The sequence below is a fragment of the Neoarius graeffei genome, chromosome 27 (assembly GCF_027579695.1).
Source record: "Neoarius graeffei isolate fNeoGra1 chromosome 27, fNeoGra1.pri, whole genome shotgun sequence".
In the NCBI taxonomy this organism is placed as follows: domain Eukaryota; kingdom Metazoa; phylum Chordata; class Actinopteri; order Siluriformes; family Ariidae; genus Neoarius; species Neoarius graeffei.
The window spans coordinates 18524043-18545000 of record NC_083595.1 but is presented as its reverse complement, the minus strand read 5'-3'; the positions used below and the strand labels follow the sequence as shown (position 1 = coordinate 18545000).

General features: G+C 41.9%; 1 protein-coding gene across 1 annotated transcript in view; it reads right to left on the bottom strand.

The window, feature by feature from the left end:
• otog (otogelin) overlaps positions 1-20958 on the bottom strand; it is a 550025-nt gene that overhangs the window by 340406 nt on the left and 188661 nt on the right. Inside the window, exon 14 of the mRNA XM_060911543.1 lies at positions 12664-12809. Coding sequence (XP_060767526.1) covers positions 12664-12809 — 146 coding nt within the window. The remainder of the gene's footprint in view (positions 1-12663; positions 12810-20958) is intronic.

Here is a 20958-nt window from a genome sequence, read left to right as displayed (position 1 = left end):
TATGGACTGGACAAGGAAAAATGACATGGTTTGCAATGATAGTAAATGCAAGGAGCTTGTATTGCGCAAGCGAGACAGTGATGATGTACTTCCTGTGATCAGTAATATTAAACAATATGATAGTCTAAAAATCCTAGGATTAACTTTGCAAAGTAACTGTAAATTCAGTCAACATATTAAGAGTAAGCTGCATGAAGCGAACAAAGGATTGTATATAATCAGAAGCTTGTGCAATGATGGATACAATCAGATTGAAATTGATCATCTTTTTAAAGCTATTATTATGCCCAATATTATTTATGGGTTACCTGTTTATGGGGCCAGTCAATCTGACTTGAACATTGTTCAACGATTTTTAGAATATTGTCATAAAAGATGATATACATTGAACAAGTTAGATATTTCGGCTCTATTAGAAAAATGTGACAGGCGGTTATTTGAGAAAATATGTAATTGTAATCATCCGCTCTATAAATTACTACCAAAATATAAAAAGACCGCAATAAATCTTAGAAATAAATCTTGCTATAAAAATAAAATAAATACGGAGTGTTTTAAGAACAGTTTTTTTAATAGAGTTAATTATAGATATAATTTGGGTGTATAAATTAATATAATTTTAAGTATCATCCATAATAATTACATAATTTCCATTATTCCTAATGTAAATTTGTTTTTAATATATATTTTTATATTTTTTAAACTTTGTAACACTAGGTATGTATTTTATCTTGTGAATAAAGATATAAAAAAGAAAAAAAAAGAATGCACTTTCGAATATCCAGGAATATACGAAGAATTTTCATTCCAACGGCATTCCAGCCACGGGCGCAGATAGAGGGTGGGACGGGTGGGATTTGTCCCACCCAGATTTAAATTCACCTCGTTCGGTCCCCCCCACTTATAGGGAGGAAAAAACGTCTATGCTGTCTTTCTTTGCATAAGGCAAACCTCACGGAAAAATCAAAAGACTAATTACCATTCGGTTTATTGAGGTGCACAGCAGTACATATATAGTTGCAACAACTCACATAAAACAAAACAAAGACTGATATTCAGTTGGTTGAGCTGTGCAGGCTGCACAGGTTGCGAGCTCGAGCTTGGTTGCTATGGTTACCCACAACAAGTTTGACAGGCATATCGGAGACAGCTCCTAGTTCAGGACCCCAACACGGCATGATGAAGGGTGCCAAACCGAAAAGGCAGAAAACGATTGCATCATTTTTTCAAAAAACAACGACTGTAAGTAAACTGCGCCTTACTTTATCATATCACCTTGCAATTTTTTGATAGTCTGTTCAAAGTAATGTCGTAGTGAAAGTAAAATCATACGGAGTAGAGATGCCTTTCTGGTAGCCTCCTTCTTTCGGTGGTAGCCTGTAGATACAGTGCTCAGAAGGCAGTTTTAATGTTTAATCTGGCGTTCCCTGCCATAATTTCAGTGAGCATATTGTTTCATAAGGAAACTTTGCGAAGAGTTGTTGACTGACTGCCGCTCATGCAACACACAGGCATAGTTAGAAAGTCAGGATGCACTGGTTTACACTTTACACACACACACGTAGCCCAGCCTCTCGCTATGTTTAACAGTTGGAACTTAGCAGTTTTAAAACTAGTTTTCCTAGGAACTAGTTGTGCGAGGAACTAGTGTTCCTCGCACAACACATGTTGGGGGTGGGGGTGGGGTTGGTTTGCTGGCAGCTTTGTCCCCCCAGTTCAAAAAACGTATCTGCGCCCCCGATTCCGGCTCATTCCTCTTCTAGTGTGACTACCCTATAACTTGAAGGAGTTGGAGCAGTTTTGCCTTGAGGAATGAGCAAAAATCCCAGTGGCTAGATGTGCTAAGCTAATAAAGACATACCCCAAGAGACTTGCAGCTGTAATTGCAGCAAAAGGTGTCTCTACAAAGTATTGACTTTTTTTGTTGGGGGAGGGGTGAATACCTATGCAAACTCCAGATTCCTGTTTTTTCATATTAATTATTGTTTTTGTCACAATAAAACAACAATTTTCACCTTTAAAATTGTAGGCATGTTGTGTAACTCAAATGGCGCTAATCCCCCCAAAATCAATTTTAATTACAGCTTGTAATGCAACAAAACAGGACAAACCCCAAGGGGGATGAATACTTTTGCAAGACACTGTAAGTGCAGGAAGACTTGTATTTAAAACCATGCTGGCATACAGATCCAAATCAGTGATCAAGGGCAGTTTAATTAAACAGGCAATGGTCAAGCAAGGCACAGAAAGTATAGTGGAGGTGAAGAAGAAGGGCAAAAGCCAAATAAACAAAGCAAGGTCATACAAGAGTAGCAATATAATAACACAAAGCTTGATAATGTGAACCACAAGGTACAGTGTGTATACTTCACAAAGTCTGTGTGTTGTGAGGGTCCTTATACACATGCACTGTGATTGTGCTCTAATCAGGCACAGGTGCAGGGCAATTAGTTCTAATGAGCTAAAGTGGAGTGCTGCATGCGAATAGCAGTCTACAGCTCACCCTGTGCACTCCAAATGCCAATGCACATGGATATGTGACAGAACCACCCCAAAGAGCTCCCTTTCAGGAGCTAAAAACCTTCCCTGAGATGAGGATCAGGAACTAGATGAAGTCCCCTTGGGGTTCCACTCTGGCCTGACTTGACATCAGAACATGGACTTAGCTGGAAATTTCAGTTCAGGTTGGGCTTGGTAAGGGAGCATGGATCTAGGTGGAGTCTTGGGTTGAGGCTTGGTTTGATACGGAGGCATGGATTTAGTGTTGTCACTTGACATCAGTGTTGTCAAGAACATGGACTCAGGCCTGGACTCAGATATGGACATAGGCTTGAGCATTGTCATGGGCTCAGGCATAGATATGGGCACGGACTCGGGCATAGACATGGGCACTTACTTAGGCACAGACATGGGCTTGGACATAGGTATGGACCCAGGCATCAGCAGGAACATGGACCTGAATATGATCATGGACTCAGGTGTGGACCTGGGCTTGAGCATGGGCACAGACTCAGGTTTCAGCATGGACATGGACTCAGGCATGGACATTGGTTTGTACTCTGACTTAGACTATGATCTTGGCATGGATTCTGGCATTAGCATGGGCATGATCTTGGACATGGGCTTAGACTCAGACATGGGCTTGGACTCATTAGTACAGGCACATTCAATACAGTACAAGACATAATCATGGACATCAACTAACTACTAGTATTTGGCCCGGAGGAGTTGATACTTGCCCTTAATGCTGAAGTGGCCTGTGGCTGGTGGGGTATAAGTCCATGTGATAATGTGGCCTCTGAGGCACAGGGAAACATACTTGAGGTGAGCTGTTCAGTTGGCAGGGATGTGGTATGGTATGGTTCAAGCAATGGCCTCATCCTCCCTGAAGCCTGGTGGCAGAGCAAAGAACTCCTCCTCCCTGAGGCCTGGCGGTGGACCGAAGAGCTTGTCCTCCCTGAAGCCTGGTGATGGCGCAAAGACCTCATTCTCCCTGCTGCCTGGAGCGAAGGCTTCCCTGTCTGCCACTGTGTTGGCCTTACAGGTATCAGCCCCCCCCCCCAAAAAAAAATGTCTAAGAGTTGTTCCCTCTCTGACTTAATGCTGAAGTGGCCTGTGGCTGGTGGGGTCCATGTGATGGCATGGCATTGCTCAGCATGCCATCTCTCTTTCACTACATCCATTTTGTAGACAAAGTATTTTGTCATGTAATGCAGGCAATAGGCAGATGTAAGTTCAGAAATAGTTTTATTGAAGAACACGCTGGCAAACAAACCCAAATCAGTGATCAAAGGCAGAGTCATTAAAATGCAATGGTCAAGCGAGGCACTGCAAGTATAGTGGAGACAAAGATGAAGAGCAAACCCCAAATAAAAAAAACAAGGTCAGACCAGAGTAGCAAAACAATAACACAAAGGCTTGGTGATGTGAGATACAAGGTACAGCCCGTATACTTCGCGAAGTCTGTGTGCTGTGAGTGTCCCTATGTGTGTGTGCTGTGATTGCACTTTAATCAGGCACAGGTGCATGGCAATTAATTCTAATGAGCTGGAGTGTGGCGCTGTGTGCAAGTAACAGTCCACAGCACACGCTGCATGCTCCAAGTGCCAACCCACATAGATGTGACACTTTGGGTTATTCACTGGGGTGACAGTGAACATTTTAAAAGGCAGCAATTTTGCCTGTAGCTGACACTTCAAAGAATCTGATTACTCGAAATCATAATCACCCAAGCTAGCTGTGTGTATGAGATGAACATAAAGCGGTTTTCATTGAAAGGGATGCATCACTACTAATACTGGTACTGATGATTTACAGTCATTTTGTGCAAATGTCTTTTAGCACAAATCTATAGTCCTTTCCCACAAGTTCTCAGAACATTTAATCTTTATTGTAAATACCTTCTGATCATGGTTAAAGATGTTTGATGGATTTTTTTTACTCACACGAGGCACCAAAATTATGTAGGTACAATACCAGTCCTCACATGAGGCACCAAAATTATGTGGGTGCAATTACGTTATTAAATCAGTCTCATACAATCAGTCTAATAAAATATCAGTTCATTAATTTTACTAATCAATATTTCTATCAATTATTAAATTAGTGAATGAATTACACTAGTGATACACTAGATCAGTGAAGGCAATGTGAATTCTTTGATGGCAGAGAGCTGTGGGTGGTAAAAGAGAGCAACTGGACTTGCTTGAAGATTCTTGAAGATGTTTCACCTCTCATCTGAAAGGCTTCTTCAGTTCTGTCTGACTGGTAGGGAGCATCAGGTATTTATCCTCTCATGGATGAATAAAAACCTGATGCTCCCTACCGGTCAGACAGAACTGAAGAAGCCTTTCGGATGAGAGGTGAAACGTCTTCAAGAATCTTCAAGCAAGTCCAGTTGCTCTCTTTTACCACCCACAGTTTACCATGACCTGGATGACTGAGAATCTTCACAGACATGTTTGATGGCAGAGGATAGCTTCAAGTTATATTGCAGCAAAACAGACAAGACAGGTTTTTTTTGTAAATATTAATCTATTAAAATGACAAAATCAAGGTACATTCAATAATACTAGCAGCAGTTTAACAATCAAGGCACAAAATGGCGATATGAGGTAGTAATATTATGTGTGTGTGTGTTTGCAGGTGAGTGAAAGCACGTGAAAAAGGTGGGGGAGGGAGCCATAGGTGCTCTGTGTGACTGATTAGACAAAGGATTTTAACAAAGGCACATAAATAATCATTTGGCCCATACAGGGATCAAACCCATAATCTTGGCATTATAAGCACCACATTCTAAACAACTGAGCTAATTGGCCCTTAGGTTACTGAAGTCTGAATGTTGAGATGTGTACACTGAGTGCAGAATTATTAGGCAAGTGAGTATTTTGACCACAACATCCTTTTAATGCATGTTGTCCCACTCCAAGCTGTTTAGGCTTGAAAGCCTACTACCAATTAAGTATATCAGGTGCTGTGCATCTGTGTAATGAGAGGGGGTGTGGTCTAATGACATCAACACCCTATATCAGGTGTGCATAATTATTAGGCAACCTCTTTTCCTCTGGCAAAATGGGTCAGAAGAGAGATCTGATAGACTTTGAAAAGTATAAAATTGTGAGATGTCTTGCAGACGGATGCAGCACTCTTGAAATTGCGAAGATGTTGAAACATGATCACCGAACAATCAAGCGTTTCATTGCAAATAGTCAACAGGGTCGAAAGAAGCGTGCGGGGAAAAAAAAGGCGCAAAATAACTGCACATGATCTGCGGAAAATCAAGCGTGAAGCTAACAAGCAGCCATTAGCATCCAGTTCTGCCATATTCCAGAGTTGCAACATTCCTGGAGTGTCAAAGAGTACAAGGTATGCAATACTGAGGGACATGGCCAAGGTAAGGAAGGCTGAAAAACGACCACCACTGAGTAAGGCACACAAGATAAAACGTCAAGACTGGGCCAAGAAATATCTTAAGACTGATTTTTCTAAGGTGCTGTGGTCTGATGAGATGAGAGTGACTCTTGATGGGCCAGATGAATGGGCCTGTGGCTGGATCAGTAATGGGCACAGAGCTCCACTCCGACTCGGACGCCAGCAAGGTGGAGGTGGAGTACTGCTATGGGCTGGTATCATCAAAGACGAGCTTGTTGGACCTTTTCGAGTTGAGGATGGACTCAAACTCAACTCCCAGACCTACTGCCAGTTCCTGGAAGAAACCTTCAAGCAGTGGTATAGGAAAAAGTCAGCATCTTTCAAGAAGAACATGATTTTCATGCAGGATAACGCTCCATCTCATGCGTCCAAATACTCCACTGCGTGGCTAGCCAGTAAAGGTCTGAAAGGTGAAAAAATAATGACATGGCCCCCTTGTTCACCTGACCTAAACCCCATAGAGAACCTGTGGTCCATTATAAAACGTGAGGTCTACAAAGAGGGAAAACAGTACACCTCTCTGAACAGCGTCTGGGAGGCCGTGGTTGCTGCTGCACACAATGTTGGTCGTGAACAGATAAAGAAATTGACAGAATCTATGGATGGAAGGCTTTTGAGTGTCCTCATGAAGAAGGGTGGCTATATTGGTCACTGATTTTGTTTTTGTTTTGTGTTTAAATGTCAGATATGTTTATTTGCAAATCTGGAGTTGTCATATCAGTGTACCTGGTGAAAATAAATAAGTGAAATGGCTACACATTTGGTTTTTATTAAGTTGCCTAATAATTCTGCACAGTGAAAGTTACCTGAACACATACATATTCTCCTAAAATGGCCAAAACTAAAAACACCCCACTCTAACTTCCATACATATTCAGCTTTGATATTTATGAGTCTTTTTGTTTGATTGAGAACATAGTTGTTGTTCAATAATTAAACTAATCCTCAAAAATACAACTTGCCTAATAATTCTGCACTCTGTGTATAATAGTACATAGTAAGAAAATGTTAGAGAGAGAAAAATAAAGAGAGATAGGGCATGCAAAAACTATCTACCAGAGTAAAACTGAGAAATACAATAATGTGATCAAACCAAAACTATGTGATTATTGTGCGCACACTTGAAACAACCTTGGGTTTAAATAGCACTTTTTACATAAACTAATCAAGCTAAGACTAACATTGCCCAAATGCCAGCCTTACTTGGGACCACTCTTGTATGGCAGCATAAAGGAGTTTGTCAGTGATCCTCCGTTTCGGCGTATTTTTCTGAAAAGAGTGGAGCACCATAGCCAGTGGTCTGTACAACACGTGTTAGTTCCTTTGTTTCTTCGCTTCCACCTGCAGGCCGCAGTGTCTCTTTTTAATACTGATGGCGCATTGATCAGAGGGAGCGCGCTGGTCAGAGAGAGAGCGAAGCAGAGAGTGAGGCGCATCTGGTTTTGGGAGGACAGAGTTGCAGAGCACCAGCAGTCACACACATCCGCCGCCTTGGTGAGGCGTTTGCATGGCAGGACGTGTGAGACCATGGATTAAAGTTTTCCGTCGCTATGACGGATTTCCATCAACTGGGAGCACTAAAGGTCAATAATGAGATTGATGCAGATCCGAGGAAGAAAAAAAGGGGGTTGGCCCATAGGTCTGACACCGATGTGATTTAGAACTTCACCAAGCTGCTGTGATTGCCTGTTGTTGAACCCTTTCTTGTGCTATGTTTGAGTATATGTAAAGGAATAAGTTGTTGCGCTAGATAGGTCTAAATAAATAAATACAGCCTCCGCTACTATCTAGTCCTGGGGAGGCTGGGCGTAGGCAGCGAGCCGCGGTGCTCGGCTTGAGTTTCGTTTCTATCGGCGGCTCCAGCCCGACTTTGCACGCTCGTAACTCGGCCAGGGGAGGTCCCAGCCTCTCCAAACTTGGCAGCCAGTGACCTCTGCCCTCTCCCCAATGAACCAGCGCTGCCAGGGTGGGCCAGCCCCGCGCCTCGGGACACGATTCACCCCCAGGCGAGCCGCGGCGCTCCGCATCAGTTTCCTTTTAACGGCGGCTCCACTGATGAAACAATCTGGCTGTCCTACTACTAGGCAACTACTTGCCTACTACTAATACTAAGCCTATTGTAGTCGTAGTAGTAGTAATAATAATAATAATCATGATATTTGCCTATTGAAAGGTGATCAGGTGAAAAATCTAAACAGCCCTGTTGAAGCCGCAGCAACAGCCGAAGCCTTTTGTAGGTTAAACAGGCTTCGGCAGACAACGTTCTGGAAAGGCTGTATTTTTCTTTGGTTTGATTAGCCTACGATTTAATCTTTAAACATTATGGTTTCAGCAGTTCGCTTAAACATTGGAGGCTGCAAGATTTCCTGACACTTGTTTAAGATGCCAAACTTCATAGTAAGGAGAAAATAATTCCACAGTATTTAGTGCCTTGTCAGTCTCAAAAATTAATAGTGAAGGACCAACGTGAATTAAGTCCCAAAAAAACATCTCGTAGGCCTATATTTTACATTTTCAAAAAAGTCCGGAATTGGAAGTCAGTCAGTGGAGTGTAATGAAGTGTCTCATTCACTAAGCACAAAAGGTCGGAAAACAGTGGAGAAAACAGCTATTGCTTAAATAGGCTACTAATGGTTTACATTAGTAATTTAATGTATGTGACAAATAAATTCATTGATTAAATAGATAAAGAAGCGAATACTCTGAAGCTCAAAATTCAGGAAAGTGGCTCCAGTGTCGCAAGTGCACAAGAACAGTTATTTGAAAGTTAACCTAATGAATTTGTGTATGCATGTACGATTTCATGAAGAACCGGGACAATTGGCATTCGGTGAAAGATTCACACCTATGACTCATTATATTCACGCACGCCCTCTCGCCCACTGTTGCTTCGTTTTCCCGATTTACACGAGTGTCTGAAGATGGAGTTTTCAGAAATCTCCACTCTGCCCAGAGTTTGCAAAAGTAGCTGTTTTCAGTGACTGAAACCTCCATATAGGTGTGAATGAGAGGTGCAACTGAATAAATAAATATGCGTCTTTTTTATCCGGCTACATGTAGGCTATCACTGCGCAAAGCCTCTAATGTTGAAATGGTAGTAATATTTGTTAAAATAATAGTAGGCTAATTTCCACATTAATTGGTAAAATGGCCCAAGGGATGTGATGGCGGGATGGCCATTTTATAAGGGGGATGATTTGAGATTTTTATTTCAGAAGGGGGATGCCATCCTCCCCTCAACTCGAGTACTGTGTATAAGGCCACCTGACATAGGCCCTTCGATTTCCATCACTAGAGTGCGTCAAATTACTTTCGGTTTTGCCAGCATAGACGCGCTTCTTTTAAATGAAGGCACAGATGTGTCAGACATCGACAAAACGGTAAAGAATAAGTGGAGATGGGCTTGGCGAAATGAAATGGGCGATAATGGCAAGCTCCTGCTGCTGTGCCAAGGAAAAAGAAACAAAAACAGGCATCAGGTGTTGCCAAACTAGATGCCTTTGGCTTCACTGCGAAGAAGCAGAAAAAGTGAACTTTCACTTTACTTTTCTTGTTTCCTGGCTTTATTTCAACAGATTTTCCTATTTTTCTTTCTGTTCCACTCTTCTGAAAGCATGGTTCAAGTTCAACTGCACTTGCACTTTTCTCTGAACCACTGTTGTGCATTACTAAAGTATTGTTGAAATAAATTTGCACTTTGCGCTGAAAACTTGATGTTTCATCATGAATAGCCAGTAATGACAATGGTAAAGTCTTGCCTTAGCTTTAGTCATTTGTTAAAATTATGTAAATGTACTACAAGTAGGGGCCTAGGGGATAATGGACAACACGGCGTTTAAAATTTGATGCATCACTGACATGGTAGGGGCCAACGACATGGAGCTTTTTTTTTCAGTCAGATGATTTTTTTTTTTTTTGCTTTAATCCATGTGAGACTCGTGTTGGAGGTTGAGCAGAGAGAGTCAGAGAGTCAGAGGTGCTTCTTAGTGCGCCCATCCAAGACAGTGAGGCACCGGTCCGAGAGAGAGCGAGAGGCGCATCTGGGTGTGCCAGTCCCAGGAGAGAGACGGTCAGAGAGAGAGAGGCGTGTCTTGGCACGCGGGTCCAGGGGAGAATGGAGAGGGAGCGAAATTCGCTCGGATCATCCAATTTATGGGCAGAGCTTGTGTCACAATCCATAGCAGTACGCTACCCAATTGTGGCACAGTGAAAAATGAGATGAAGCTGATATCATCCAGGGCAGAAACTGAGGGAAATGTAGTTGCGGAGATATGCTGTACCTACACCATGCTCATTTACTCACAATCATTAAATATGTGGCAATACCACTCTCCCATACTAGGTCTGGAAAAATCTTCAACTGTCCAGCTTGGGTGAGCCTGTGCCCATGATAGCCTCAGATTCCTGTTCTTGGCTGACAATAGTGGAACCCAATGTTCTGCTGTTGTTGCTCATCCAGCTTAAAGTTCACGTTCTGTGCATGCTGAGATGCCTCTTTGCTCACCACAGTTGTAAAGAGTGATTATTTGAGTTACTATAGACTTCCTGCCAGCTTGAATCAGTCTGGCCATTTTCCTCTGACCTCTCTTATCAAAAAAGCTTTTCCACCCACAGAACTGTTGCTTACTCAATGCTTTTTTTTTTCTTTTTTCCCCTTTTTTCACCATTCCATGTAAACTCTAGAGACTTATGTGTGTGAAATTCCCAGGAGATCAGAATTTTATGAAATACTCAAACCAGCCTTCTGGTACCAACATCCATGTCACGATCAAAGTCACAAAGATTACACTTTTTTTCATTCTGAAGTTTGATGTGAATGCTAACTTGACCTGTATCTGCATTATTATTTCCATTTTGCTGTTACCACATGATCGACTGATTAGATACCTGCATGATTGTGTAGTTATATGAGCATTCCTAATAAAGTGAACAATGAGTGCATCTCTCAAAACAAACAAAAACAAAATCAATGAAACTGTAAATCCATCTACTCCCAACGGACAAAGCATTTCCAGCACATATCAAATCAAAATCAAAAATAAAATCAAATAAAATCAACTTATGCTATAGCTCATTCTCCTGCCAGGAGTTCACATGGTAATGCAGCTAAGACATGCTGAGGATTAACCAGGTTTTGGCTGTGATGCTTCTAAGTGTTGGGGTTGCACATGACTTCTGTATTTGTGAGTTGCATACCTCCTGATTCAATACAATCAGACAGCAGATACTCTATCTCACAGCAAACCTATACCTGGGTATTGACAAATCCATAAAAAGGTGGGAATGTTAATTTGGTACACCAATGGCAGAATAGACAACTCCCAGACACTGCAAGGAAAAAAAATGCTTTGGGCCAGGATGCACTGGTACAAATCTATAGCTATTTGTTTTTCAACACCCATTAATTTTAGTTTGACACCACTGTTGCACCACAGTGCAACAGACTATGCAAGCTATTTTGCTAAAGTTACTGAACGTGTTACAATCTGCTGCAATGACTTTGATATGTGTTCATCGTTCATAGCAAAGAAAATCATCCTGGCAGTCCAAGAAGTAGAACGGAAAGTTATATATGTAATTTTAGTTCTGTGACTGAGTGGAGGACTGCCAGGCCACCTAGGTCACCCAGGGTGGATGAGAATAGTCAGTGAAATTTCAGGATATATCTCCTTTTTTATAGACTACCCATATGAGGTCATAGTTACAGACATGAGGTGGTGAGTAAGGAAATGAGCAAATGGGAATATTTTACTAGTTCTGAAACCATTCTGGCGATCCTCTGCTCAGGTGTAGAACCATGTTTACAAACATAACCTTCAGCTTCTGTGAAACAATTTCACAGAATTTCCAACTGCATAGTATTTCTGTTAATTTGTCTGCTGTCTGACAACTAACTGTAATGATTTTAAGTCACATCTACCAGCATATTGATGTAAATTTATAAATTATTAATTAGAATACAACCCCAAATCAGGAAAGGTTGGGACGGTATGGAAAATGCAAATAAAAAGAAAGCAGTGATTTCTAAATTTACTTTGACTTGTATTTCATTTCAGACAGTATAAAACCAATATATTTCATGTTTTGTCTGGTCAACTTCATTTCATTTGTTAATATACATCAATTCGTGCATTTCAGACCTGCAACACATTCCAAAAAAAGTTAAGATGGGGCATTTTAGAGATAGTAATGAGGCAAAACTACATCCTGCACACATTACAAAAGTATAGCTGTGGAAGAAAATGATGCCCTCTGTCCCCAACAGGGAATGCATGGCAAATTTTGAGACAAAAAAAAATCATCACAGAAACGGCCCCATACCTTAAGACCTGTTTACAAGAAGAATGGGACAAAATAACACCTGAAATGCTTAATCACTTGGTGTTTTCAGTCCCTAAACATCTTTTAAGAATAAAGAAATGGCAACATTACAAAGTGGTAAATGATTTACAATCGCAACTTTTTTTTTAATGCGTTGCAAGAATCAAAAAAGAAATGTGGTTATTTTGGAAAAACAACAACAAAAAATAAATAAATAAAACATCAAAGGTAAAACATCAAATAATGTGCTGTTGTATTGTGCAATACAGATCAAAGATTATTTACAAATCATTGTTTTCAATTTTAATTTAAATTTCAATACATCATCCCAACTTTTTTTCTAAGTTGGGGTTGTAAAATCAACAGCATTTTATAAATTCAGTGGTAATATGACAGTGTTGAGGCACTTACAGGTCCACATGGGGTATTCTGAATTGTCACAATGAACCCTCCTGGGTTTCGACTTTTGGCTAAAACATACTGACATGTAGCTGGGAAGGTGTAAACATGGCCATCAAAAGACTGAAAATACATGTCTCCTGTAACCGAGCACTCCCCTGTAAAATATAACACACATAACATGTTTATCAGCCACATTACTTTTCACCTTCATGTTAGAACTGCAGGGCTAAAATTATGCACATCATAAAAACATCTTCCAGTTAGCTTGTTCCAAATAAAAGCTTATTCAAAAATATTGATAATCTTACTAAAAGTTCATCTTTGATGTAATAGGTTATGCTACATATTTACTTCTATGTGTTGGACAATGAAAGTGACTGAAAGAGCATTTTTCTGCCCCCTCATACTTCAGCACCCTATACGGTTATTAGAGATGTGCCTATTTTACTATTCAAATATCTAAGAGTTGTTAAACAGATATTCATTGAACTATTAGTAGAATAGAAAAATCTTGAATATGACAATCAAGTACAGTATTTTTTTCCCCTTGGCAATTAAACATTCGTGCTGTTTGTGTATTTATAAATTGACAGATATAAGACAGAGATATAATGAAAAGAAATATTAAATTCAGCTTTACTGGATGAAAGCTCACTATTTCAGAATATGTCCTGGTACAGGTTAAAATTCAGAGAAAAACTTATTATATTATCAAATTTTGCATGACAACTGTACCAGTATATAGTGATAAATATCTGATAGTCAGTATAGATTTTTGTATGTTATATTTGCTATATCAGTGAACAACAACAGATATTAAAACAATATGCTAGAGCAGCACCCAGTGTAAAATGAAAAACATCAAGTGGATGGGATATGCAGTGCATACAGCATTACTTCTGGTGCAAAAAGGGCTTAATCTGCAGTTGAAAGTTACTGAAAATATATTATTACTTTTGTCAGACAAGCATTTGGCTGCCTGCTTCCAAGACTTTAGGTAGATGCACACCTCTAACTTTCAACACCATGACAGTGCTTCTCTCTGCAAGAAAATATTGCCAGACATTGCTTATCTTTTTCATGTTTTCTCCATGAATTCATGTGCCCACAGAGCATAACAAATACCCAGAAAGTAATTTCAAATACAGGTGCCTCAAACAGATAACTAGATATTCAAATAATTGTACATACTGATCATGGTTATAACCCCCTCTGATCTGAATTTCAGCTTTCCTTTCTTATATTTAGCTCAAGATATATTAATGTAGAAAATGCTACCTTTTTTTGAACCCACCAGTTTTTCAAGTGATCAAAATCATTAGAAGATTTTGTCTAAGATGGCGGCGCACACGGGTGCTGCGGCTCGAGGCTCCCCGCTACCTTGCACCTTTTTGTGTTTTTTATGTCTTTCGAATCTTTTCTGGACACACTCTTGCCACAGCAATACCATCTACAGCCGCCAAGATTTGATAAACATTGGATTTCAGGCAAAAACTGAAATTACGATTGCTTTTTCACGGACTCACAACATCCTACCGGAGATAGCGAGACCGACGGGAGCACCATGGATTGTTGTCGGGAACGGCAGGCGCCGGAGGCGGCGTAGGGAGAGGAAGCAGAAACGTGGATGCCAGGCAGGTCTGCTAGCTCAGCTAAGGAAACAACCACACAGATCTCCGCTACCATCGATCTTCCTCACAAACACTAGATCCCTAGCAAACAAGATGGATGATCTACAGGCACAGATCACATACAACCGCTTCATCCGTGAGTGTTGCCTGCTGATCGTCAGTGAATCCTGGCTACACCCGCTAATCCCCGACGCTACAGTGGAACTAGCAGGCCGCACCATCCACTGCTATGACCGGAACGAAGCCTCCGGTAAGAGCAGAGGAGGGGGACTGTGTGTTTACGTGCTCGAGGACTGGTGCTCAGACAGCAAGGTAATCAACACCCACTGCTCACCGGATCTAGAGGCCATGTCTGTCCAGTGCCGACCTTTCTATCTGCCACAGGAGCTAACGGTAGCCATCGTGACCGCTGTTTACATCCCTCCCGATGCTAACATTAGCACGGCACTCGGCCTTTTGCTACACATCGTAAACAAACATCAGAGGGCTCATCCGGATGGCGTTCACATCATCGCTGGGGACTTTAATAAAGCATGTCTCAAGTCTGTCCTCCCCAAATTCCACCAGCACGTCAAGTGTGCAACTAGGGGAGAAAATACACTTGATCATGTTTATTCAAATATCAAACATGCCTACAGAGCGACCCCCCTCCCCCACATTGGACAATCAGACCACCTCTCTCTGCTCCTCTTCCCAGCCTACACCCCCCTCAGAAGGCAAACTAAACCAGCCACTCAGACCATCAAAGCCTGGCCTGGAAATGCTCTCCTCCAACTGCAGGACTGCTTTGCCTGCACAGAGTGGAACATCCTTGAGGATCAGGACCTGGACACATACACCGAGTCTGTCCTCTTCTACATCAAATGCTGCGTAGAAAACGTCACAGAGGAAAGACGCATCCGGGTCTTCCCAAACAGGAAGCCCTGGATGACAAATGAAGTCCAGACCCTGATCAGAGCCCGAAACTCGGCCTTCAGGATGGGGGACAGAGCTCTTTACAGCACCGCCAGAGCTGATCTGAGGAGGGGCATCAAACAGGCCAAGGACTCCTACAAGAGGAAAATAGAGGGATACCTGGAGGACAACAACCCATGACAGATGTGGAGGGGCATCCAGGCCCTAACCAATTACAAAGGCCAAACCCCTCCCGCCTCCCCCAGCAGCAGCACACTGGCAGAGGAGCTGAACAACTTCTTTGCCCGGTTTGAGACCACCACCACAAACCTCCAATCACTGCCTCCCCCTGATTCCAGCACCCCACCTCTTTCTCTCTTGGAGCACGAGGTGAGGAAAAACCTGAGAGCAGTGAACCCCAGGAAAGCTGCTGGTCCGGATGGTATCCCAGGGGTGGTGATTAAAGCATGTGCAGACCAACTGGCAGGGATCCTCACCAAGATCTTTAACCTCTCCCTGACACATGCCACCATCCCTACATGTCTGAAGGCCTCCACCATCATCCCCATCCCCAAAAAACCTGCCATAGATAGCCTCAACGATTACAGACCAATAGCCCTGACGTCTGTAATCATGAAGTGTTTAGAGCGATCGGTCTCCCAGCACATCAGAGACTGCCTCCCTCCCTCCTTCGACCCTCACCAGTTTGCATACAGGGCAAATCGGTCTACGGAGGATGCCATCGCCCTGACACTCCATACAGCGCTGAGCCACCTGGAGAACAAGAAGAGCTATGTGAGGATGCTCTTCGTGGACTACAGCTCTGCGTTTAATACTATCATCCCGGACATTCTCTTCAACAAACTCATGCAGTTACAGATCCCTCTCCCCATATGCAACTGGATTAAAAACTTCCTGACGAGTCGCCCACAGACTGTAAGACTCGGTCCCCACCACTCCTCCACACTCACACTCAGCACTGGGTCCCCTCAAGGATGTGTCCTGAGCCCTCTACTCTACGCCCTGTACACCCATGACTGCTCACCAACCCACCCAACCAACCACATTATAAAATATGCGGATGACACCACCGTGGTTGGACTCATCTGTGGTGAGGACGAGACATCGTACAGGGCTGAGGTAGAGAAACTGTCGCTCTGGTGCTCGGAGAACAACCTGACCCTGAATGTCCAAAAGACAAAAGAACTCATCATGGACTTCAGGAAGAAAAGACAGGACCACGCCCCCCTCCTCATAAATGGAGAACGGGTGGAAACTGTCACCACCTTCAAGTTTCTGGGCACCCACATCTCTGCTGACCACACCTGGACTTTTAACATCAGGGCCCTAGTAAAGAGGGCTCAGCAGCGGCTGCACTTTCTGCGTGTTCTCAGGAAGAACAACCTGGACACTAAGCTGCTGCTGGCCTTCTATCACTCCTCTGTGGAGAGCGTGCTGACGTACTGTCTGGGTGTCTGGTACGCAGGGTCCACAGCTGTGGATAGGAAGGCGGTGCAGAGGGTCATAAACACCGCCCAAAAAATCATCGGCTGCCCTCTGCCCACCCTGGAACACATCTCCACATCCCGCTGCCTCAGAAGAACCAAGGCCATCACAGGAGACCCCTCACACCCTGCCCACCCCCTGTTTGATCTGTTGCCCTCGGGGAGACGCTTCAGGTCAATAAAGTCCCACACCAGCAGACTGACAAACAGCTTCTTCCCATGGGCCATCAGGACTGCCAACAACAACGGACACATACACACACACTCTCTCACAAACGGACTCACATAAACACCACCCCAACAACCAACAAATCTACCTCCGCTTCTTGTTTAAGTACTTTATATTTATTGCTTTTTATCTGCAAATTGCACATTTTATGTCTCAATTTTGAGACTATAATTAACTCCTTGACGTTTTTATTCCCTGATGTTTTTTATTGTATATTCTGTGTCTCTAATGTGCATTTTATTTTCTGGTGTATGGTGGCTCTGTGGGAGCACCCTCAATTTCGTTGTATCTCCCGGTACAATGACAATAAAGATTATTCTATTCTATTCTATTCTAGAAAATATGACTGACAGGCATTTTTTATAGCCCAGGAGTGCCCTATTGAATGCTGGTTTGTGAATGGAGAGTGAAGCTGGGAAAGATGAGTGGCAAAGCATTCACACCTGGGTCTAATTAAAGCGAGACTCCCTTTCGAGTTCATAAAATTGGTGAGATTTAGTTCCCTCTGAAATTTGGTCATTGTATATATGTTTATTTCTGTAATATCTCACAAAATATCAGGCCATTCTGTGGCTGGGAAGTTATTTAATTTGAGGGGATTCCCTAGCAAATAATGTGCATGAAATTGCCTGCTTCGCACAGTCGAGCAGACAGAGGAAGTCCGTGTGCTCATGCGCAGGTTTACCTTTTACCGTGCACTGACACGTACATAATTTTGTCACTAAACGAACAGTTGCTCGCACTGAGGTGCTCGCTGGCCACAGACTTTGGTCCTGCAAAAGGTTTTCCTTTGCAACATATTTTTTTTTCTTCTCACTTTCCATTACTGTTGTTGGTCTTCCATGTTTCATTTGCACATTCACATCCTCCATTTTTCTCTCCTGTTTCAAATTTGTATCCCACAATGCCTTGAGCGAATGGGGAAAGCCCACCACATGATGCATGACATAGTATCTTGAATTAGGTTATGTTGAAGCAGGCAAAAATGGCAAATTTAGGGCCACATGGCCAAAAATTCATTAATTATTCTATTAGAAAAAAACTCATAAAATTGGAAGTCTGTGATTCAAATTCAGTTGCTTTCGGTCCACTAAACAAAAATAATTGGGTGTCAGGGAAAATTCTTTTTATGACCTACACTTGAAAAATCTGAAAAGCAGTCTACCTTTAACGTTGTGGATATGTACCTTTCAATGACAGCCGAGGGCTGATAAGGGAGAGAGACCAGAGAGTGCACGTGTGTGTGTGTGTGTGTGTGTGTGTGTGTGTGTGTGTGTGTGTGTGTGCGCCTGCAGTCCCTAACTGCTGGAAAGCAAGCTGTTAAAGCCAAACAAAACCCCAAAAATAAACTCCTTTGTACTGAAAGATAATATCCATTCAAGACATATTCAAGTATTCACTTGTTTATTTGTACCTGTATAATGCGTATAGATTTTATTGTACAGATTTATGTACAGATTTATATACAGACCTGTAGTGCTTTTGTATGTAATAACATATGTGGAGATGACCCTGGTTTAACTTTTCACCACTTCCTGGCAAACCCAGAAAGACAGGAAAAATGGTAAACTACAGTTAAATGGGAAGACCAGATGCCAACAAAGCATTCCTGTGTGTGGAGAACATTTTATATCAGGTTAGTATGAAAGCTCTGTGCAATGTTAAAACGTATATCTGGATGTGGGCTTTGGACTCGATATATTTTATTAGACCAATTGCTTGGCTAGACTAGCAACATGTTTGTTATGTAGTGATAATGTAGACTAGGCTAAACACCATAAAATATGCTAGATCTAGGCCCTTGCTTGTTTATTACTATTAGAAGTCAACGTTTGAGCTTCCCTTTGTCAAAATAAGGTGCTTTTCTTGATCAGGAATTTCCCATAATATTCCAGCATGCTTGAATTCTGCCTCAAAATATTGGTAGGCATCTGTACGTTAGATTACATTAGATAGAACTTTATTGATCCCTTTGAGCGGGCTCCCTCAGGGAAATTAAAAGTGTGTATAAATGTGTATGAGCCATTCCACCGAATCGGTGCCATTTCCGTCCCTAGAAAATTATATGTATAAATGCACATAAAAATGTACTTTAAAATACATTTCCTTATGACGCAGAATGTCCTGCACATTGATCTGATTTCAAATTTAAGACATATAATTGTAAGGATTAATAAAAACTACCTAAAACACTGAAAAATAGCATGTGTTACCTGTCCCTGCACTCTAACTTTATACTTAACTATGAAATATTATGATTAAAATCCTTCAGAAACAGTATTTCTTTTGCACTGTTGTGTGACTTCATATCCTATCCATCAGGGTTCCCACGGGGTCTTAAAAAGTCTTAAAAGCATTGAATTTATGAATTTGGAAATAATACCTTAAAAAGACTTGAAAAAGTCTTGAATTTTGAAATCTGGGTCTTAAAATTTGTGCAGTATGTAACTTCTCTGTATCGCATTCTCCTCAAAAGTTTCATTTGTCAACCACTATTATTTTGATTAAATAACGTAGCCTAAATAAAGAGTGGCAGAACCAATAATTGAGAACGCAACGCTGCCCCGGGTCCGAACACGTCACTTTGCTACAGCACCACAACACAGACACAGACCACAAGCAACAAGCCAAGCAGAAGCACAAAAAATCAAAGAAAATCTAAGCAGAACACAAGAAAGTTTGACTAATGCCGTTATGTTGTTTTTTAATGTTTGTTTATGTCACCTAGCTACCCATTTCATGCTGGGATTTTGGGGAAATGTAAATTTAACGAAGCGTGGTGAGATAAACAAGGATTTTGTCACTGGTTAAAACTGGTGGACAACAATGTATTCGAGGCTTTTTGCACAGTATGCAAAAAAAAGATTCAGCTTGGTACCATGGGTGTGAAGGCTTTAGAGTCTCATGCCAAGTTGTCTAAGCACATCAAAGGGAAGGATCAAACTCCTTCCATCGCCGGAGTGTTTCAACCTGCTAACGTTAGCCAGCTAGCTATTAATGTGCCTGAAGCAGAAGCAGATAACGTAAACCATCCAGCTGCTAGTGCTACAGCCCCTCCAGCTACGACCGCAACTAGAGTGGATCTGCGCACAGCTTTTGGGTCCACACCAACGATGAAAGCTTGTGGACTCTTAACACCATCACCAAACACCAGTCCTACAATGGAAATGAGGGTATTTCAGAGCTTTTCAAGTGCATGTTCCCCGATTCCAACATAGCTACCACCTTGACTTGTGGTCCCGACAAAACAGCGTACATAGCCAAGTTTGGTTTAGCTGTTCATATCAAAGAGGAACTGGTGTCCAAAGTCAACAAATCGCCGTTCATTCTGATGTTCGATGAGAGCCTCAACGAGACTACGAAAAACAAACAGCTAGATGTGCATGTCCGCTTCTGGGACGAGGGACAGGTTCAGTCCAGATATCTGGGCTCCCAGTTTATGAGACATTCCACTGCACAAGACCTGCTGTCACATCTCAAAATAAGCATAACCTTTTTTACTCTAAATGTTTCTCAATTTATATTGATATCATTTTTTGGGCATACTGTATACCGTCCTGTAAAAGCAATGTCACATGACCAATTAGGTTCTTCCCTTAACAATATGTGCTGCTCATCTAGTCCTCTTATCTTGAGTAATCAAATGCAGCCCTTTTTTCAGGAATGTATGGACAAACTGAACCTCAGGGACTTGGTGTCCATTTCAATGGATGGGCCCAGTGTGAATTGGAAACTCTTCGACCTTTTCCAGAAAGATCAAGCTGAGCAGTACAGAGGTGAGGAGTTTATAATGCTATTACTGGTGTGTGTAGGTGAGTGTGTATGTGATCCATTAGTAATTATAAAAATGCATTTTATTTGTAGTGTACTTTACATTGAATAAACAATTTCAAAGTGCTACAGAGCATTGCTACAGAGAATTTGTTTTTTAATATCAAGTTTGCAATGAAACCTTCAGGTGTTCAGCTCGTTTGTGTGGGGAGCCGTGGCCTACTCACGCTACACAATGCATTCAAGTGTGGGTTCACTGCATGGCAGCTGGACA